The 17,561-nt window shown below is 39.5% G+C and overlaps 1 protein-coding gene across 1 annotated transcript in view; it reads left to right on the forward strand.

Annotated features, from left to right (window-relative positions):
- The window catches only part of Mdn1 (midasin AAA ATPase 1), a 167,478-nt gene that overhangs the window by 24,020 nt on the left and 125,897 nt on the right, over nucleotides 1-17,561 (forward strand). Inside the window, exons 3-15 of the mRNA XM_008854517.3 lie at nucleotides 180-404; nucleotides 733-840; nucleotides 917-1,109; nucleotides 1,962-2,204; nucleotides 2,416-2,547; nucleotides 4,746-4,849; nucleotides 6,604-6,718; nucleotides 9,120-9,313; nucleotides 10,129-10,210; nucleotides 11,930-12,025; nucleotides 14,357-14,469; nucleotides 16,175-16,323; nucleotides 17,261-17,321. Of these exons, the coding sequence (XP_008852739.1) occupies nucleotides 180-404; nucleotides 733-840; nucleotides 917-1,109; nucleotides 1,962-2,204; nucleotides 2,416-2,547; nucleotides 4,746-4,849; nucleotides 6,604-6,718; nucleotides 9,120-9,313; nucleotides 10,129-10,210; nucleotides 11,930-12,025; nucleotides 14,357-14,469; nucleotides 16,175-16,323; nucleotides 17,261-17,321 (1,815 nt within the window). The remainder of the gene's footprint in view (nucleotides 1-179; nucleotides 405-732; nucleotides 841-916; nucleotides 1,110-1,961; nucleotides 2,205-2,415; nucleotides 2,548-4,745; nucleotides 4,850-6,603; nucleotides 6,719-9,119; nucleotides 9,314-10,128; nucleotides 10,211-11,929; nucleotides 12,026-14,356; nucleotides 14,470-16,174; nucleotides 16,324-17,260; nucleotides 17,322-17,561) is intronic.

Here is a 17,561-nt window from a genome sequence, read left to right on the forward strand (position 1 = left end):
AGCCTGGTTCCTGAACTTGAAATGAGTTACAAATCTTTGGGACTAGGAGGCTTTGGCATTTTCCTCCCCATGTTCTTAGGTCCTTAAGCATTCTGTTAGTTCTGTAGTCTTGTCTCTGAGTACAGATATGTACTTGGCTGCTTCTACCAACTAATGAAAATACTTCTTTTCTCCTGAAGGTTTGCCCTGAGGTATTTTAAGGACACCTATCCAGTCTTTCAGAGACTCTTCCTTGAGAGTTCAGATGCTAATCCAGTGCGCTACGGGCGCAGGCGGATGAAACTCCGGGACCTGATGGAAGCAGCCTACAAGTTTCTGCATCAAGAGCAGTCTGTTTTCCGGGAACTCTGGGACTGGAGTGTTTGTGTCCCTCTCCTCAGGAGCCATGACACTTTGGTCCGCTGGTACATAGCTGTTGAACTTGGACTTCTGGTTTGGGGGTGGTATGTGTGAGAGGATAAAGGAAAATGATTTGGAACTTTTGTTTTTGTTCTTGTGGCTTTATAGTTCTTAATCCCTTTGCTTAATCATTTAGTGTCCCTATAGAGAAAGATGTTGTGTATGGAGTTTCACCCTTTTTGTGTTCACCAAATGAATTTGTCATGCTTGATTGCTGTTTTGTTCTCTTAAATGTGTGTTGTAATAATTAAGATTTCCTTTTCTAGCATTTAATTGGATAGTGATTTTCTTAATTGTAGATCAGCTGAATTTATATATTTCCTTTTCCTTCAGGTATACAGCCAACTGTCTTGCTTTGGTCACTTGTATGAATGAAGAACACAAGTTATCATTCCTAAAGAAAATTTTTAATAGTGACGAATTGGTACATTTCAGATTGAGGTAAGCAGGGGCCTTCCTCGAGGTCTTGCTGTGGCTTTTCTGTGCAGATATTGATGAGATTTTTTTTTTTCTTCAGGTTGTTAGAGGAGGCTCAGTTGCAGGACTTAGAGAAGGCCTTGGTTTTGACCAATCCAGAAACCTCTTTTTGGCATAAGGAGATGGAACCACAGTATAGACAGGGACACCTTGTTTCAGCTGACCTTTCCTCCAAAGTGACGGCTGTCTGTGGTGTGGTACTGCCTAGGCAGCCATCTATTCCTGGAGAGCAGGTACGGTGGCCTCAGTAGGGGCTGTGCTTCCCTTGCCCTTTAAATCTGAATATGTACTTTTCTTGGTTAGGGTTCATGAACAAGTGTGAGCTACATTAAGTTTGCCAGATTGCTTGGTGATTTTTAATAGTATTCAGGGAGAAATTAAGATAAATTCACCTTATATTTCCCCCTGGTATTTCCTTCATCTCTTTTGAATATGAAATTAGAAATAAAATCCCTTTGTGTGTTGCCTTGAACTGTTGGAAAATTTGGAAGTGGGCACAGTGTTGCAAGCCTGTAGTTCCAACTAATCAAGAGGCTGAGGCAGAAAGATCTCTTGAGTCTGGCCTAAACAACAGCAAAAATGAACAAAACAGAAAACCAAAGTTGAGAGTAAGACTGAGGGTATAGCTTAGTGGTAGAGTGCTTGATATATAAGGCTGTGGGTTTAATCCCTGTTAGTATAAGACAAAAAAATTCTTATTATACATGAAAAATAAAACCTAACATTTTTATACTAGGTCCTCTCACTCACCTATTTCCCCATTATCTCACAAACATGCATTTTTGGGTGTGTGTATGTGTTTGTGCAAATGTGTGGGGATACAACCTTGTACATGCCCAACATGTACTTTACCACTAGGCTAGACCTCTAGTCCCTGAATTGTTAATCCATAGATGTTAAGTTCTAGAATGTGGAATGAAGAAGAAAACAAAAGCCAACAGAGATTGATGAAGGCTCTTAAATTTAAAACATAAACTTTTAATTTTAATGTAAGGTCAGTAGAAGAATTGTAGAAATTAACTTCTGCCTTTGGGGGTAGGTCTCTAATTGACGTGCTTTTTCTTTTTCCTCGCTTGCCTCCTTAGGCAGGTGGCAGGAGTTCTCCATGTGAACAAGACCTGGCTCTAAGGTCCTTTGTGTTGGTTGAGTCTGTGTGTAAAAATCTTCAGACTCTAGCTGTTGCAGTGGCTTCTCAGAGTCCTGTGTTGCTTGAAGGACCAATAGGATGTGGCAAAACTTCCTTACTTGAACATTTAGCTGCAGTGACAGGTAGAAGGAAACCTCCTCAGCTTCTCAAAGTCCAGCTTGGAGATCAGACGGACAGTAAGGTAATTAAGAAATGGCAAGTATTGTTTGACTGGTGTGTTTGCAAATATTGTCATTCAAATATTTTTGCTATAGGAATATAAGAATAGCTATTGCTCTTGCCTGTAGCTTTGGGGGCAAGCTATGTAAACCTCAGGTACCTTTATTGAAGTTTAATAGTTCTAGCCTTTCTATCTCATGTGTGTTGTTTCACTAATTAGCCTCTTTTCACAGATGCTGTTGGGGATGTATCGTTGCACAGATGTCCCTGGAGAATTTGTGTGGCAGCCTGGCACCCTGACACAGGCAGCTATAAAGGGTCACTGGATCCTTCTGGAGGATATTGACTATGCCCCATTAGATGTGGTATGTCAAGTTGCTAAACTCCTCTGAACATGTGTTTGAAGAACAATTTTGTCTACAGCACTTGGGGAAAATTTGATGTTCAATTTTATCTGATACTTGTAGGAAGCTTGTTCATAGTTACCTGCCTAATCTGACATGAGATCTTAGATTTCTTGGTTTGTCTTTTTATTTGATAATCTATTCAGACTTTTTTGTGCTTTTTCATGTAGCTCAGTACAAACTTTTAGAAGGAAGAATATTTGAGCTTACAGTTTAGAGGGTTTAAGTTCATAATGGCAGGGGAGGCGTAGCAGCAGAGGCAGCTGGAGCAGAAAGCAGAGCACTCACATCTTCAAGAAGGCACAGGAAGCAGAGTGTGACTGGGAATCTGGCAAAGCTTAAGATCTGAAAATCCACCCCTAGTGAAGTCTTCGTCTAGCATGGCAACACCTCCTAAAACCTCCCAAAACATTACTGTATTAGTTACTTTTCTGTTGCTGTGATAGAAACACTGACCCAAGCAATTTATAGAAGGAAGGGTTTATTTGAGCTTACCGTGCCAGGGGAATTACAGTCCGTCACAGCAGGGAGGCATGGTGGCTGGAGGTGGTTGGAGCAGGAGCAGCAGAAGCTGAGCTCTCACATCATCACACAGGCACAGGAAGCAAGAGAGTGACTGGAGATCCAGCAAGGCTTAAGAATTCTTTAAGCCCACTCCCAGTGATGTGCTTCTTCCAGGATATCCATGCCTTCTAAGAGCTCCCAAAACAGCACCATCATCTGGGGGCAAAATGTCAAATATTTGGAGTCTATTGGGGACATTAAGCCCACTCCCAGTGATGTGCTTCTTCCAGGATATCCACGCCTTCTAAGAGCTCCCAAAACAGCACCATCATCTGGGGGCAAAATGTCAAATATTTGGAGTCTATTGGGGACATTTTCATTCAAACCACCAACTGGGAACAAAATACAAAATATCCAAATACTTGTAGACTAGGGGGACATTCTCATTCAAACTACCACATGATTGTATTTTGTTTTCTCAGACATGGTTTCTCATTTCATAGTTGTGAGACTTGGTATGTAGCTCAGGCTGACCTCCTGCCTCAGTGCCGTAATTATAGGAGCGTGCCCTGATACTTGGCTATTGGGTTTTTAGTTGTTGTTGTTGTTTTTTTTTTTTTTTTTTTTTTTTTTTTTTGTCTTTTTGAAACAGGGTCTCCCTGTAGCCCCAGCTGGCCTGCAACTCACTATGTAGACCACGCTGGCATTGAACTCACAATCTGCTTGCCTCTGCCTCCCAAGTGCTGGGACTATAGGTGTGTGTGTGCCACCACACCCAGCAAGCTATTGGGGTTTTTTTAAAAGATCACTTTCCTCAATGAAGCCAGTTATTGAGTAGTCCCTGTTTCCTCTGAAATCTGTAAACTGTGACCAAAAGATATAATAAGAATTAAGATATCTTTGTTTAGATTTTTTTAAAGATGGTTTTAATTTTCTCCTAAGATGAATGCTCAGATTAACTGCATATTGAAGTCAGAAAATACTTTTTTTGTGTGTGTCTGTGTGAGTGTGCGTGTACTCATGCACATATGACCCCTGCTGGTGTATGTGCCATTTCTTTCCCACCAAATCTATCAAATTCTGGCTCATTCTTTAAGACTTATTGAACCTTTAGGACAGTTTAGTGAATTTTTCTGAATCACTCTGTTCCAGTTCAGCCACCCTGCATCTTCACATACTTTATTGTGTGATAGTTTGCACATCTGTCATCTCTTGTAAGATTCTTGACTTTAAAACTTGTAAGATTCTTGACTTTAAAACTCAAGTCCTGCTTTTGTTCTAGTAAAGGAATGTTGTTAATGGAGTATAGATAACTCAGAGAACCCATCTGCATTTAACCCCAATATGAATTAAAATTTTTTTAATTTTATGTGTATGTGTGTTTTTGCCTGCATGTGTGTTGCATGTAAGTATACACTATGTTGTGCAGTACCTGTGGAGGCCAGAAGAGGGTGTCAGGTCCTCTAGAACCAGAGGTAACCATGTGGGTATTGGGAATTGAACCTGGATCCTCTGAGCCATCTTTCCAACCCCCTCATTTGAAGTGTGAAAACAGGAGTTTCCTTTTAGGGTATGTCCAGTATTTGGAGACTGGATGGTTTTGGGTTTTTTAACTTCTGTCTCAATGGTGTGATGAATGGAGTTTTGTGATTTAGGTATCTGTGTTGATCCCTCTGCTGGAAAATGGAGAACTTCTGCTTCCTGGCCGAGGTGACTGTTTGAAAGTAGCTCCTGGATTTCACTTTTTTGCAACCAGGAGGTATGTACTGTTAACCTTTCTGTCCCCATTCTGGAACCTCTTCCTCTTTCTTGAGTCTGGATACTGAGGCCTCAAGCTCTGAGAGAGTCATGGGGTTCCTGTAAGCCAACTCACTGTGTAGTCCTGACTGGCCTGCAACTGTCTTGGAACTCAGAGATCCACCTGCCTTTGGCTCCTAAGTGCTGAGATTAAAAGCATGTACCACCCAATCCTGCATAACTTTTCTAATGCCTACAAATTGTATTTAATAATTATATTGGGGGACTGGAGAGATGGCTCAGCAGTTAAGAGCACTGACTGCTCTTGCAGAGGACCTGGGTTCAATTCCCAGCACCCACATGGCAGCTGCAAACCGTCCTTAACTCCAGCTCCAGGGGAATCCGAAGCCGTCTTCTGACCTCCGTGGCATCACACGATGTGGGATGTGGGTGCACTCACATACATGCAGGCAATACACTCATACACAAAATAAAAATAAATAAATAAAAATTTAAAAATATTATATAAAAAAAATAATAAGCTGGGCGTGGTGATGCACATCTGTAGTCCCAATACTTGGGAGGGCAGAGGCAGGAGCATCTCTGTGATCTCTTAGAACTATGTCTACATAGTTCCAGGCCAGCTGGCGCTACAGGGAGACCCTGTTTCAAAAAGACCAAAAAAAAAATAAATAAATAAAATAAAATAAAAAAATAATTAATTTGGTATTTCTCAATAAGTAGATAGATACTGAACTTAATAGTTCTCAAATAACTAGACCTCCATTTTTCTTCGTGAGAATTAAACCTAGGCTCTGAGCATGGTGGACAAGTGTTCTGTCACTGAGCTGTACTACTTTCCATTGCCTGATTTTTATTTATAAAAATAGTAGAATTTGTCCCTGCTAGATTTGCGCATTTCCCAGAAAGTCTGGGACATCAGGGAAGGTCAGACAGACTTGAAAACAGAAAGACTTGAATTACACTCCACGTCTATCATTTGTAATTGTAGTTGAGTAAGCAAGGTATTAGAAGAAAATAATGGTACTGTCTCAGGGCAGTAATCCTTAATGTGTAAGAATGTTGTTTGTCTATAATAAATTATGTATATGCTATACTACCTCTTTCTGGTAAGATAATTTAGAACATTTTAGATTTTGCTAACAATCAGTTAACTAGTGGTTAGGAATACTTGGTGCTCTTGTAGAGGACCTAAGTTCAGTTCCCAGCACCTACATGGTAGCTGGCATCTATATAAAACTTCAGTTCTAGGGGCTCTACAAGGAATGTATATGGTAAACATACATTAGACAAATCAGTCATAAATGAATAATTTTAAACGTGACTAAGGTTTTCAATTTTTACAGGTTATTTATGCTTTACAGAGGTGTTTATAACTGATTATTTTAGGTTTTAATATTTTGTAACAGTCTTGCTTTGTAGCTCAAGTTGGCCTCAAACTCCAAAACCTCATGCTTCATTTCTCTGAGGTGTGAGGTAATATATGTGTGCACAACCACACCCAGCTTATTAGTTAACTGTTAGTAGACATTAAGTGATCTCTTACCATCTCTAATTAATTTAATACTTTACCATTGGTGTCTGTATAAAGAAAAGAACATAATGTATGTAAGTTTTGTACTGTCTGCAGTTTCGATCATCCACTGTAGGTCTTGGAGTGTATGCCGCACAGATGAAGCAGGTCTTCTGTAATTCAAAATTAAAATTTGGATGTTGTATGTGTCTCAATTTTGTGTTTTGTATTTTGAAATACAGGCTCTTGAGCTGTGGAGGAAATTGGTGTCGACCAATAAATACTCATGCTAATTTACTAGACAAATATTGGACCAAAATTCATCTGGCCCATCTGGATAAGAAAGAATTAAATGAGGTATGTAGCATTAGAGAGTAACAGTGCTTTTTTTTCTCTGTAGACACTGCTCACTTATAGCCACTTGAAAGGCTTTTTTTCGATTTCAAGAAATCTCTTGGTCTCCAAGCAATGCAGACCACATTGTCTATGACAAACTCAGATTTCTTTGCATATCAGCTTCTTAAGTAAGGCAGGACTCGGGATAAGCACTGTTCCTTTCGCCTTTTTGAGACAGGGTCTGTCTGTAGCCCCAGCTTGCCTGGAACTTGCTATGTAAACCAGGCTGCCCTTGAACTCACAGAGATCCCCCTGCCTCTGCCTCCTGTGTGCTGAGATTACTAGAGGAACCTCAAACACATGCTGAGTAACAGACTTGAAACTCAAACTCACAGAAATGGGAACCAGATGAGGGTGTCAGATTGCCTGGAACAGTGTTATTGGTGGTTGTTCACTGCCATGTGGGTTCTGGGAACTGAAATCAGGTCCTCTGCAAGAGCAGCCAGTGCTCTTAACTGCTGAACTACCTGTTAGCTCCATTTAAGGCTTTCTATATGCCTAATTTATGACCATTTGTTATTGTTGTTGGGTTTTTTTTTTTTTTAAGATAAGGATCTGAGTATGAGTTCTGGCTGGCTTGGAACTTGCTGTGTAGACCAGGCTGGCCTTGATCTCAGAAAAATCTCTCTGCCTTGTAAGTGCTAGGATTAAAGGTATACACCACTGTTCTTTCTGACATAGACAGAAATGTATCCTTGTCTTTTGTAGTTTTTTTTGGTTTGTTTTGTTTTTTGAGAATTTTTTTCTGTGTAGTCCAGGCTGATTCCTCCATTTCAGCGACTAATGCACTGAAAAATGTATACTGTATTTGAACAATCCCATAAAGTTGACTTGTGTTCATTTTATTTCTTTCTTTTTTCTTTTTTTTTTTTTTGTCTTTTTGAAACAGGGTCTCCCTGTAGCCCCAGCTGGCCTGGAACTCACTATGTAGACCGGGCTGACCTCGAACTCACAGAGATCCACTTGCCTCTGCTTCCCAAGTGCTGGGACTAAAGGTATGCACCACCACACCCGACCATTTTATTTCTTTTTTCTATGTATTTATTTTACTCTAGCTGGACTTCATGTATTAAAAAATTGTAAAACGATTCAGCAAAAATATCATGAAATCTAGAAAATATGCTACTTCAGATGACTGTTAGAGCTATATTTATATCTTTTGTAAATATGTGGGCATTATGTAAAATGTGAATGTTGCATATACAAATTCTATTTATAATGTACTTTTTGAGCTAATTGAAATGTATCTGATGGTTAGTATTTCTAATGCAGTTTCTTGACAGAGAGATAGTAAGTAAACAAATCAACACATTGTAAAGCTTTGGAACCAATAGTATATATGCCAAGTACTATACTGCAATGTATATTAGCTATTGAAATGAATAGGACTAGATTTTTTTCCTTCTTAAATTCTATTTTTTACTCTTTAAACTTCAGCTGCTTTTTAATCAATGCCTCTTAACTTTTTTTTATTGTGGTTTGCTTTTAAATGTTTATTTTTGGGGGCTGGAGAGATGGCTCAATGATTTAGAGCACTGGCTGCTCTCACAGAGGACCTGGGTTCAATTCCCAGCACCCACATGGCAGCTAACAGCTGTCTGTAACTCCAGTTCCAGGGGAATCCAATGCCCTCTTCTGACCTCTGTGGGCATTGCAGGACTTGGTGCATTTGCAACCATGTAGGCAGCACACTCATACACATAAAATAAAGATGATAAAGTATTGAAAAAGTTTTTTTTATTTTCCACAGAACCATTTCTGATTTATTTTATAGGTTACATAATGTACCTTCCTAGAATTATGTTTGGGGTTATACAAAATAATAATTGAAGAATTTTCCAGCTGGCCTGGAACTTGCTGTGCCAACCAGGCTGGCCTCGAACTCACAGAGATCTGCCCTGCCACTGCCTCCCAAGTGCTGGGACTACAGGCGTGTGCCACCACGCCCATTTTTCGTAGAATTTTTTTAATGAATGAATTACTTGGACTTGGATGCATATGTTTTGCTTTGGGGTATATGACTTAGTCTTCCCCTTAAACTGTTTTCTAGATGGCAAGAATGCCATACAACTTAGTACAGATTGGTGAAAAGCATCTTGATGAGTGGGTACGAGCAAGAACAAGTCAGGGTATAAATTCATATGCTTAGTAAAGATGACAAATTTCTTAGAGAAATCCTGTTTTTGGGTGAACTGATGCAAGCAGTTTATATACTCTCCTTCCTTGTGCTATGGATGGAACCATGTTCTTGCCCAGGCTAGGGCAGCATTCCACTATAAAGTCTAAAGCCCCGTCTTATGTGTGCTTTTAAGAGTCACCATAGCTGCTCTTGAATTTTCTCTTTTTTGTCTGCCCCCATCAGGTTCTTCAGAGTAGATATCCAAGCCTGTTGGCAGCAGCTCATCACTTGCTTGACATTTATATTGAGCTTACCGGAGAGAAACATCACCATCAGAGTGATGGTTCTGTTGGATGTGAACAGGAATCACATGAAGTTTCAGAACCCAAGAAAGAAAACAAAAGACCAGCCCTTGAGGGAAGAGAATTATCTCTAAGGTACTTGAGTACATACTGTTTCCAGTTAATATTTACAAATGGCTTCCTTAAAGTTCTTACTAGTTAGAATAAAATGATCATGACAGGTATAGTTTATAAACTACACCAGTGGATTGCATCATGAGATAGATCCCCTTTTCAGATATATGGTTACATGTTAGGAAGGCTTGATAAAGGTATTGCTCTTCTTCATTTAAAAAGCAATGTGGCTGGGCGTGGTGGCTCACGCCTTTAATCCCAGCACTCAGAGGCAGAGGCAGGCTGATCTCTGTGAGTTCGAGCCAGCTTGGTCTACATAGTGAGTTCCAGGACAGCTGGGGCTACAGGGAGACCCTGTCTCAAAAAGTTCAAAAAAAAAAAAAAAAAAAGCAATATGAACTGGGTATGGTGACACATGTGTGTAATCCTAAGAGCCTAAGGGGAAGGAAGGCCACAAGTTCTAGGCAAGCCTGGGGTGAGTAGGTAAACTAATACAAAGCTAGCCTATCTCAAACAAAATATAGATAGGGGCTAAATATAAATAGGGGTTGGAGAGCTGACCCACTGGTTAAGAACACTGGCCGCTCTTGCAGATGACCTGGGCTTGGTTCTAGCACCAACACAATGGCTAACAAGTGTTTCTAATTTCAGTCCCAGGGAACCCAACATCCTCTTCTGGCATTCCATACATGATGCACATAACATACATGCAGAAAAAAACACTGATACTCATTAAAAAAAAAATAATAATCTTTAAAAAGAAACGAAAAGAACAGCAAAACTGTTAAACTTTGGTCTATGATTGTTTTTGTTTATTGTATTTTTGTTTCTTGAAGGGATCTACTGAATTGGTGTAATAGAATTTCTCATAGCTTTGATAGTTCATCTTCATCAGCATCATTAAGTATTTTTCAAGAGGTAAGATGGCAATCTTTTGAATTTTTCTTTGCACTGTGAAGCTGTTGATTTTTAGCCTGTCTCTTGATGTCTATCAGTTTTCCTTTATCTAGTTGCAATTTATTTTCTGTAGCTAGTTAAAACTGCCTTCAGACTAATTGAGCATACTAAACACCCTATTTTATTTTTTAAAGTTTGCCTTTTGAGACAGGGTCTTACTATGTAACATGGCTGCTTTGGAACTTGCTGGGTAAACCAGGCAGCCTTTCGTTTAGAAAAATACATGGGAATTATAAAATATGAGCTTGAGGAAAAAAAATTGTTGTCAGTGGAAGGCCCTGTAGAAGTAGAGCCCTGCAAAATTCTGTAGAAACAAAGCAGAGTCATTGTTACTTGGAGAAACATTGACCAGTTTTGACTATGAAGTGTTCTGATTTCTGTCAGAGACTGAAGAGAGCACAATGATGTAGTTTAGTTTGTATTGTGTCTTTATGTGGTCGAGTTACTTTGAGTAGAAAGAAGTGTCCTTTGGATTCCACATTTATACTCAGTTGAACTTTGAAATGCTGCATGACAGTTTTTATTCTTGTTTGTTGTTTTCCATTCAAATTTCTTTTTCATTCTCCTCATTTTTGTAGGTATACTTAGGTTTGCTCCTTTTGAATTGAAGTTGAGGCATGGACATACATCTTTTATGTGTATGAATGTATTGCCTGCATGTGTTGTAAGTGCAACCTGTATAGTGCAATGTCTGGGGAGGTCAAAAGAGGGCATTGACTCTCTTGAACTGGAGTTACAGATTATTCTGAGCCACCATGTAGGTGGTAGAAATTCACCCCAGGTCCTCTTCAAGAGGAATAAATGCTCTTGACCATTGAGCAGTTTTTTCACGTCCCTCCTTTCTCTCTCTCCCTCCCTCTTCCCCCCTCTGTTTTTGTTTTTTGGAAGTAGGGTCTCTATACTCCTAGGATGTAGACCAGACTGGCCTCTCAGGTCACAGAAATTTAGCTGCCTTTGCCTTCTCAGTGCTAGAATTAAAGGCATGTGCCACTACTCCCAGCCTATTATTTTCTTTTTTAAAATATTTTATTTTTTTTGTTTTATGTGTATGAGTGCTATTCCTGCATGTAGGTAAGTACACCCACATCGTTCAATGCCTGAGGAGGAAAGAGGCTGTCGGATCCCCTGGAACTGGAGTTACCGTTGTTAGCTCCCATGTGGGTACTGGGATTTGAACCCAGGTCTTCTGCAAGAACAGTCAGTGTTCTTAACTGCTGAGCCATCTCTCCAGCCCCCAGCCTATTATTTTCATGTCTAATCCACGTAGCATGAACTGTGCTTCAGTCTTTTAAACGTAGAATAATATTTCATTGATTTATGTAAATGTGAAATTTTTTCATTCCTCTGTTAATGAACATTTGTGCTTTTATCTTTTGGCTGTTGTGAAATATGCATCTGCAAATATTTATAAAAATATTAAAATGGAAGCAATTGTGCTAGCGAAAAAGGAAAATATGTGTTTAGGTTACTGTCCTGTCGCTGTGGTCATACCCAATAAAAGCAACTAAAGGATTGAAGTTTATTTGGTTTCACAGTTCTAGTCCTTCATGACTGTGAAGTCTCTGGCGAGGACCTTGCAGTACCTGGTCATACTGCATCCACAGTCAGGAAGTAGAGAGACGATAATGTGTTACAAACAAAATCAGTTTACCTTGACTCTTATCTTGGTTATCTTTGTAGGCTTTAGACTGTTTCACAGCTATGCTTTCTGAGCATACAAGCAAACTGAGAATGGCAGAAGTTATTGGAAGCAAACTAAACATTTCTAAGAAAAAGGTATGTGGTGTTATTTTTATGAGCATGTTGAAAGAAGGCTGGGATGTGTAGCTTGTTTGCTGGTATCTGTTCCTTGCCTGGGATTGCTTTTGCAATATTGATTCCTCTATAAAGAGCAGTGGTCCATTTCTGCCTGTCAAGAACAAAAATCTTCCAATATCCCCTAAATAAATAAGACTCATGTGTCACTTTTTTTGGGGTTGGGGGGTGTCTTTTTGAGTCAGGGTCTTTGTAGCCTTAGCTGGCCTGGAACTCACTATGTAGACCAGACTGGCCTTCATCTCACAGAGATCTGCTTGCCTCTGCCTCTGCCTCTGCCTCCTGACTACTGGGATTAAAGTCTTGAGCTACCTTGTCTGGCATGTCAGGCTTTTTAATTTTTATTTTATTTTTATTTCATTTGTATGGGTATATTGCCTGCATGTATGTAAGTGTATCCATGTCATGCAATGCCAGAGGAGGATCTCCTGCAACTATAGTTATGGATGGTGGTTAGCCATAATTTGGATGCTGGGATTCGAAACCAGGTCCTCTTCTTTGTGTCATATGTAGGTCATATACGCCTTGTGTTTTAGTGACCATTTTCTCAAGATAAGATCTAAGTACTAACTTTTATCTTTGTCTACACTTTACTACACAGATTTCTTTCTGTTGTTTTATTATTATCTTAATAAATGAGAAAAGTTGTAAAAACTAATCCCAATGAATGCTACTGCCTGGGTTCTTCCCTGAGATGGGTGAATTTTTTTTTTTTTTTTTCTTTTGTCTTTGAGACAGGGTCTCCCTGTAGCCGAAGCTGGCCTGGATTTGCTTTGGGAGACCAGGCTGGCCTCGAACTCACAGAGATCCCCCCTGCCTCAGCCTCCAGAGTGCTGGGATTAAATGTGTGCGCCAACATGACCCAGATCGAGATGGGTAATATTGTAACATTTTTTAAAAAACTGTTTTTAAGGGGTGGAGGATGTAGCTTTGTGGTAGTATGTGATACTTGACATATACATACACACATGCATACATACACATATTAAAAAGCATTTGAGCATGGTATTGGTGTTTCTGAAGTCTGCAGAAATGTCTAGGGTTCTTTGTGAGGCATTATCACTTGAAAAATCAATTGCAATAGTAAAGATGTTTTTTGGCCTTCTGAAATAGTAGAAATTGGCAAAGACCGATCAGCGCTTACCGCTTTGAGTGGGAGGGGCTTCCTTGAATACTTTGCCCCATTCATTCTTGCTCCAGACCTGAACATAATGTGGATTCTTTGAGTACCTGATAAATAAAAGATGAGTGGCTATGTGGACTTCCAGGATCCTCTGCTGCAGCTTCTCTTTCTTTGGCAGTAGTCAAACTGACCATGGATTCTTGTATCATGCTACAAATTTAAAGCAGACCAAAGCACAGTTGAAGAACAATTTACTTTTTTTTTTGTTTGTTTAGGAGTGGATTTTTTTTTCCCTTTAAGCTTTTTGTAAATGTTAGCATGTCTACTTTAAATAGACAGTTTACTCAAATGATGGAAAGATACTGTTTTACTTTCTTTTCCTGTTGCTCTGATAAAATCCCTTGATAAAAGCAACTTAAGGGAGAAAAGGTTTATTTTATTTTGGGTCACAGTTCCAGGGTACAGTACCATTAGGGCAGGGAAATCACAGTGATAGGAGCTGGAGAGAGTTGTTTACATTGCATATGCCCTCAAGAATCTGAGAGAGAATGAATGCTTGTTATTACTCAGCTTGCTTTCTTCATTTATACAGTCCAGGATTCCCTACCTAGGGAATAGTCCTGTGAACAGGTACAGTGGATCTTCACACATCCATTCGTGTAATGAGGGTAATCCCCCATAGGCTCAGCCAGACATTTGTCTCCTAGGTGATTCTAGATTGAGTCAAGTTGACAGCACTAGCTATCAGGGGTTAGCATGCCAGGTATATGTGATCAGTGTTAGCATGCCAGGTATATGTGATCAGTGTTTCAACATACATATTAGAAACTTGGAAAGTAAAAGAAAATAAAACAGAGAAACCTTTGATGTAAAGGTAACTTGCTTATCTTGGAAACAGTGTTTTGTCTGGTAGAGGGCATTAATGAGAAAGGTATATTGAGTTGCTATGGATATGGAGATGTTCAAAAAGTAGGTTTTTTTTTTCTTCGAGACAGGGTCTCCCTGTAGCCCCAGCTGGCCTGGATTTGCTATGGAGACCAGGCTGACTTTGAACTCTAAGAGATCAGCCTGCCTCTGCCTCCCGAGTGCTGAGATTAAAGGTGTGCGCCACCACGCCTGGCATAAAGTAGGGATATTTTTAACTTAGTTGAAATCTTTCTCTTCCACAGGCTGAATTTTTTTGTAAACTCTATAAACCAGAAATTGTCATTAATGAGCTAGACGTACAAGTAGGTCGTGTGCGGCTTTTGCGGAAACAAAGTGAGGCTGTTCACATGCATAAGTAAGTAGAGTTACTAACCTGTGAATTGTGGAGTCATCAGCTGGTAGAAAGTCTAGTCTAGGCTCTTTGTACAAAACCTGTGCTTATATTGAGATCGCTCCAGTTTGGAACATGTTCGGGAGCAGTAGTTTCCCAAATTGTCATCTGGAGAACTAGATGTTAATAGCAGTTAGCAACTTAAGATTGATTTTACTTGCTACAGTGTATTTAATAAAGTGGGGCCTAATTGGATTACAGGATGTGGTTCTGTGTAAATTCCTTGCTTGCTGAGATTATACAAGATTCTAGGTAATGCTTATAATAAACTATTTATTATTTATTTTAGGCAAGGTCTCCCTGTAGCCCCAGCTGGCTTGGAACTCACAGAGGTCTGTCTGCCTGCCTCTGTCTCCCAAAGGGGTGGACTACCATGTCCCAGCATATAAACTCTATTTTTGACATTGTGCTTGTATAGTTGCAATTACTTTTCCATATAGTAGTTATAATCTTAGAAATTAGTATATTAGTGTCTTAGAACTTTTGTAATAATTTACCATAAATAGGCCAGTGAGATGACTTAGTGGATAAAAGTGCAAACCTGATGGCCCAAGTTTGTGGAACCCATGGTGGAAAAAGAGAACTGACTTCCCAAAGTTGTCCTTTGACCTCCCCATGTGTGTGGTGGCCCTCGCGCACCTGTATATACACACACACAATAATAATAAACTAAAACAAAATTTTTTTTTGTTACCGTAAACTTTGTTGCTTTAGCCAAGTGTGTTCAACCTGTAGCCTAAGGGCCTTATTCATCTTAGCATAGCTATGAAATGTGGCCCAACACATAGTAGATGATGTTATGTCAAAAGTTTGGACACCTGATAGCCATTCTTATTTCACATTTCCGTTGGCTAGATTTGCAGTTGAGGTGGTTATGGAACCATGTGTTTCTGTCTCCAAATCCCTTTTTGGATTATAAGGACAACAGTAGTTATAGTTTCTTTCCCTGTTTCTGTGATATACTGACAAAGAAAGAGTTTATGTCGTTCACAGTTCCAGGTTACCATGTCATGGTAGTGAAGTCACAGTATCAGTAGCTGAAGGAGCTAATCATATTGCATCCAGGAACAGAACAGTGAATGCATGCATGCTGTACTCAGCTTACCTTCTACATTTCATACAGCCTAGGATCCAGGCTCCAACCAGAATTAGGATGGGTTCTCCCAAATCAGCCAATGCAGTCTCCACAATTCTCCACAGGCATGTCCAGAGGCCCTTCTCTCTTGAGAGTCAAGATTGTGTCAACTTGAAAATTAACATTAACCATCAACCAACCATTGAAATTAAGGCCCAGAGTATTGTAATAATACCTTATGTTAATTAAATCTTCAGTGATCCTACCTTAAGACAAGTTGTAGTCATTGGTTCTATTTGGACTCAGTTTTTGGGAAGACTATTTAACCTGGTATAATGATGTATTATTACTACTGTTTAAATACTTTCAAGATACATTTTTTATTGTGTGTTTGTGAGGGTTATTGCGTGTTCCACAGCACTTATGGAGGTCAATTCTCTTTCTACCTTTACATAGATGTTCTAGTTTGCTTTCAATTGCTGTGTCTTTTTTTCTGGTTTTATTTTGGTCTTTTTGAGAAAGGGTCTCTCCCTGTAGCCCCAGCTGACCTGGATTTGTCCGGCATAGCCTCACTTCTAAATTACCTTTTCCTAGGGAGAAGCATACTTTTGCTGCTACTCGGCCATCTTCTGTTCTCATTGAGCAGCTTGCAGTATGTGTCAGCAAAGGGGAGCCTGTGTTATTAGTAGGAGAGACTGGGACCGGCAAAACTTCCACTGTTCAGTACTTGGCTCACGTTACAGGTAACTCTGAACAGGAAATGATTTTGCACCAGAAATTTCTCAGTGACTGTTGAATCTGGCTTTGTAACCTAGGACTGGCCTTAAACTTGTGATCTTGCCTCAGCCTCCTGAGTGCTGGCATTTCGTGTATGCACCACCCTGCCTTCTCTCTCTCACCCTTTTTTCTCAGTAGTAAATTAAGGATTCTAGAGTTTGAAGTGGCCTCACTCTACTTGTAATCTGTTTCTCTTGAAATAACCACTAATAACAGATTGATATTCTCTTAGTTCTTTTATAGCCTGTGCTTTGCAAATATATGGAGACACACATACATATTGTTTAAAAGCAAATGAAATTATACTCTGCATACTATTTTTTTCTTTGTGAAACAGTCTTGTTGTATATCCCAGGTTGACCTCTGGCTTCTCAGTGGTAGGATTATAGGTGGTTACAGCCAATACTGACTTACATATGTATTTAATTAAATAAATTGGACAACTTTTAAAATTATATTATTATTCTGTCTAATGGCTCAGCTACTGTGAATATTTATGTCATTCTAAATTATAGGCATCAGTTTATTGAAGGATCTTTTGTTTGTTTTTAAAAATATTTCCTGCTTGCGTGTAAGTGCACCCGTGTTGTGCAATGCCCTTGGGGGTCAGAGAGGGTGTTTGGTCCCTTGGAATTGGAGTTAGGGATGCTTGTTAGCCACCATGTGGGTGCTCAGAATTGAACCTGAGTCTTCTGCATTATGTCAGTTCTCTTAACCGCTGAGCCATCTCTCCAGCCCCATTGTTTATAATTGATATGTGTTAAAGAATTTTGAGATATTTGAAAATAAAGTGATGTGATCAAGGGAAATATGCATACCTGAAAATTTGCCCATACCTTTTAAGGAATACACTGTGATTTTTCCTACAAGTGTTTGGAATAATAATTTTCTCTTTCTTAAAAGGTCATCGTTTGAGAGTTGTCAATATGAATCAACAGAGTGACACTGCAGACTTGCTTGGAGGGTAGGTGTGGCTTTTAAACTATAAATGTCACTTGTGTTTACTGCTAGATGTGATGAATACTGTTTTCTTAACAAAACTCAAATCTAGCGAGGATGGAGGTTATTCAAAGATTTAAACCCCTTCGCACAGCACAGTATTTATTGAGAAACTCTTGCGTGTGTAGCTGTTTTCCTTCAATTAAAATTTTTATTTCCTTCCTTCCTTCCTTCCTTCCTTCCTTCCTTCCTTCCTTCCTCCCTC

Source organism: Nannospalax galili, unplaced genomic scaffold (assembly GCF_000622305.1).
Source record: "Nannospalax galili isolate Female #2095 unplaced genomic scaffold, S.galili_v1.0 scaffold1467, whole genome shotgun sequence".
In the NCBI taxonomy this organism is placed as follows: domain Eukaryota; kingdom Metazoa; phylum Chordata; class Mammalia; order Rodentia; family Spalacidae; genus Nannospalax; species Nannospalax galili.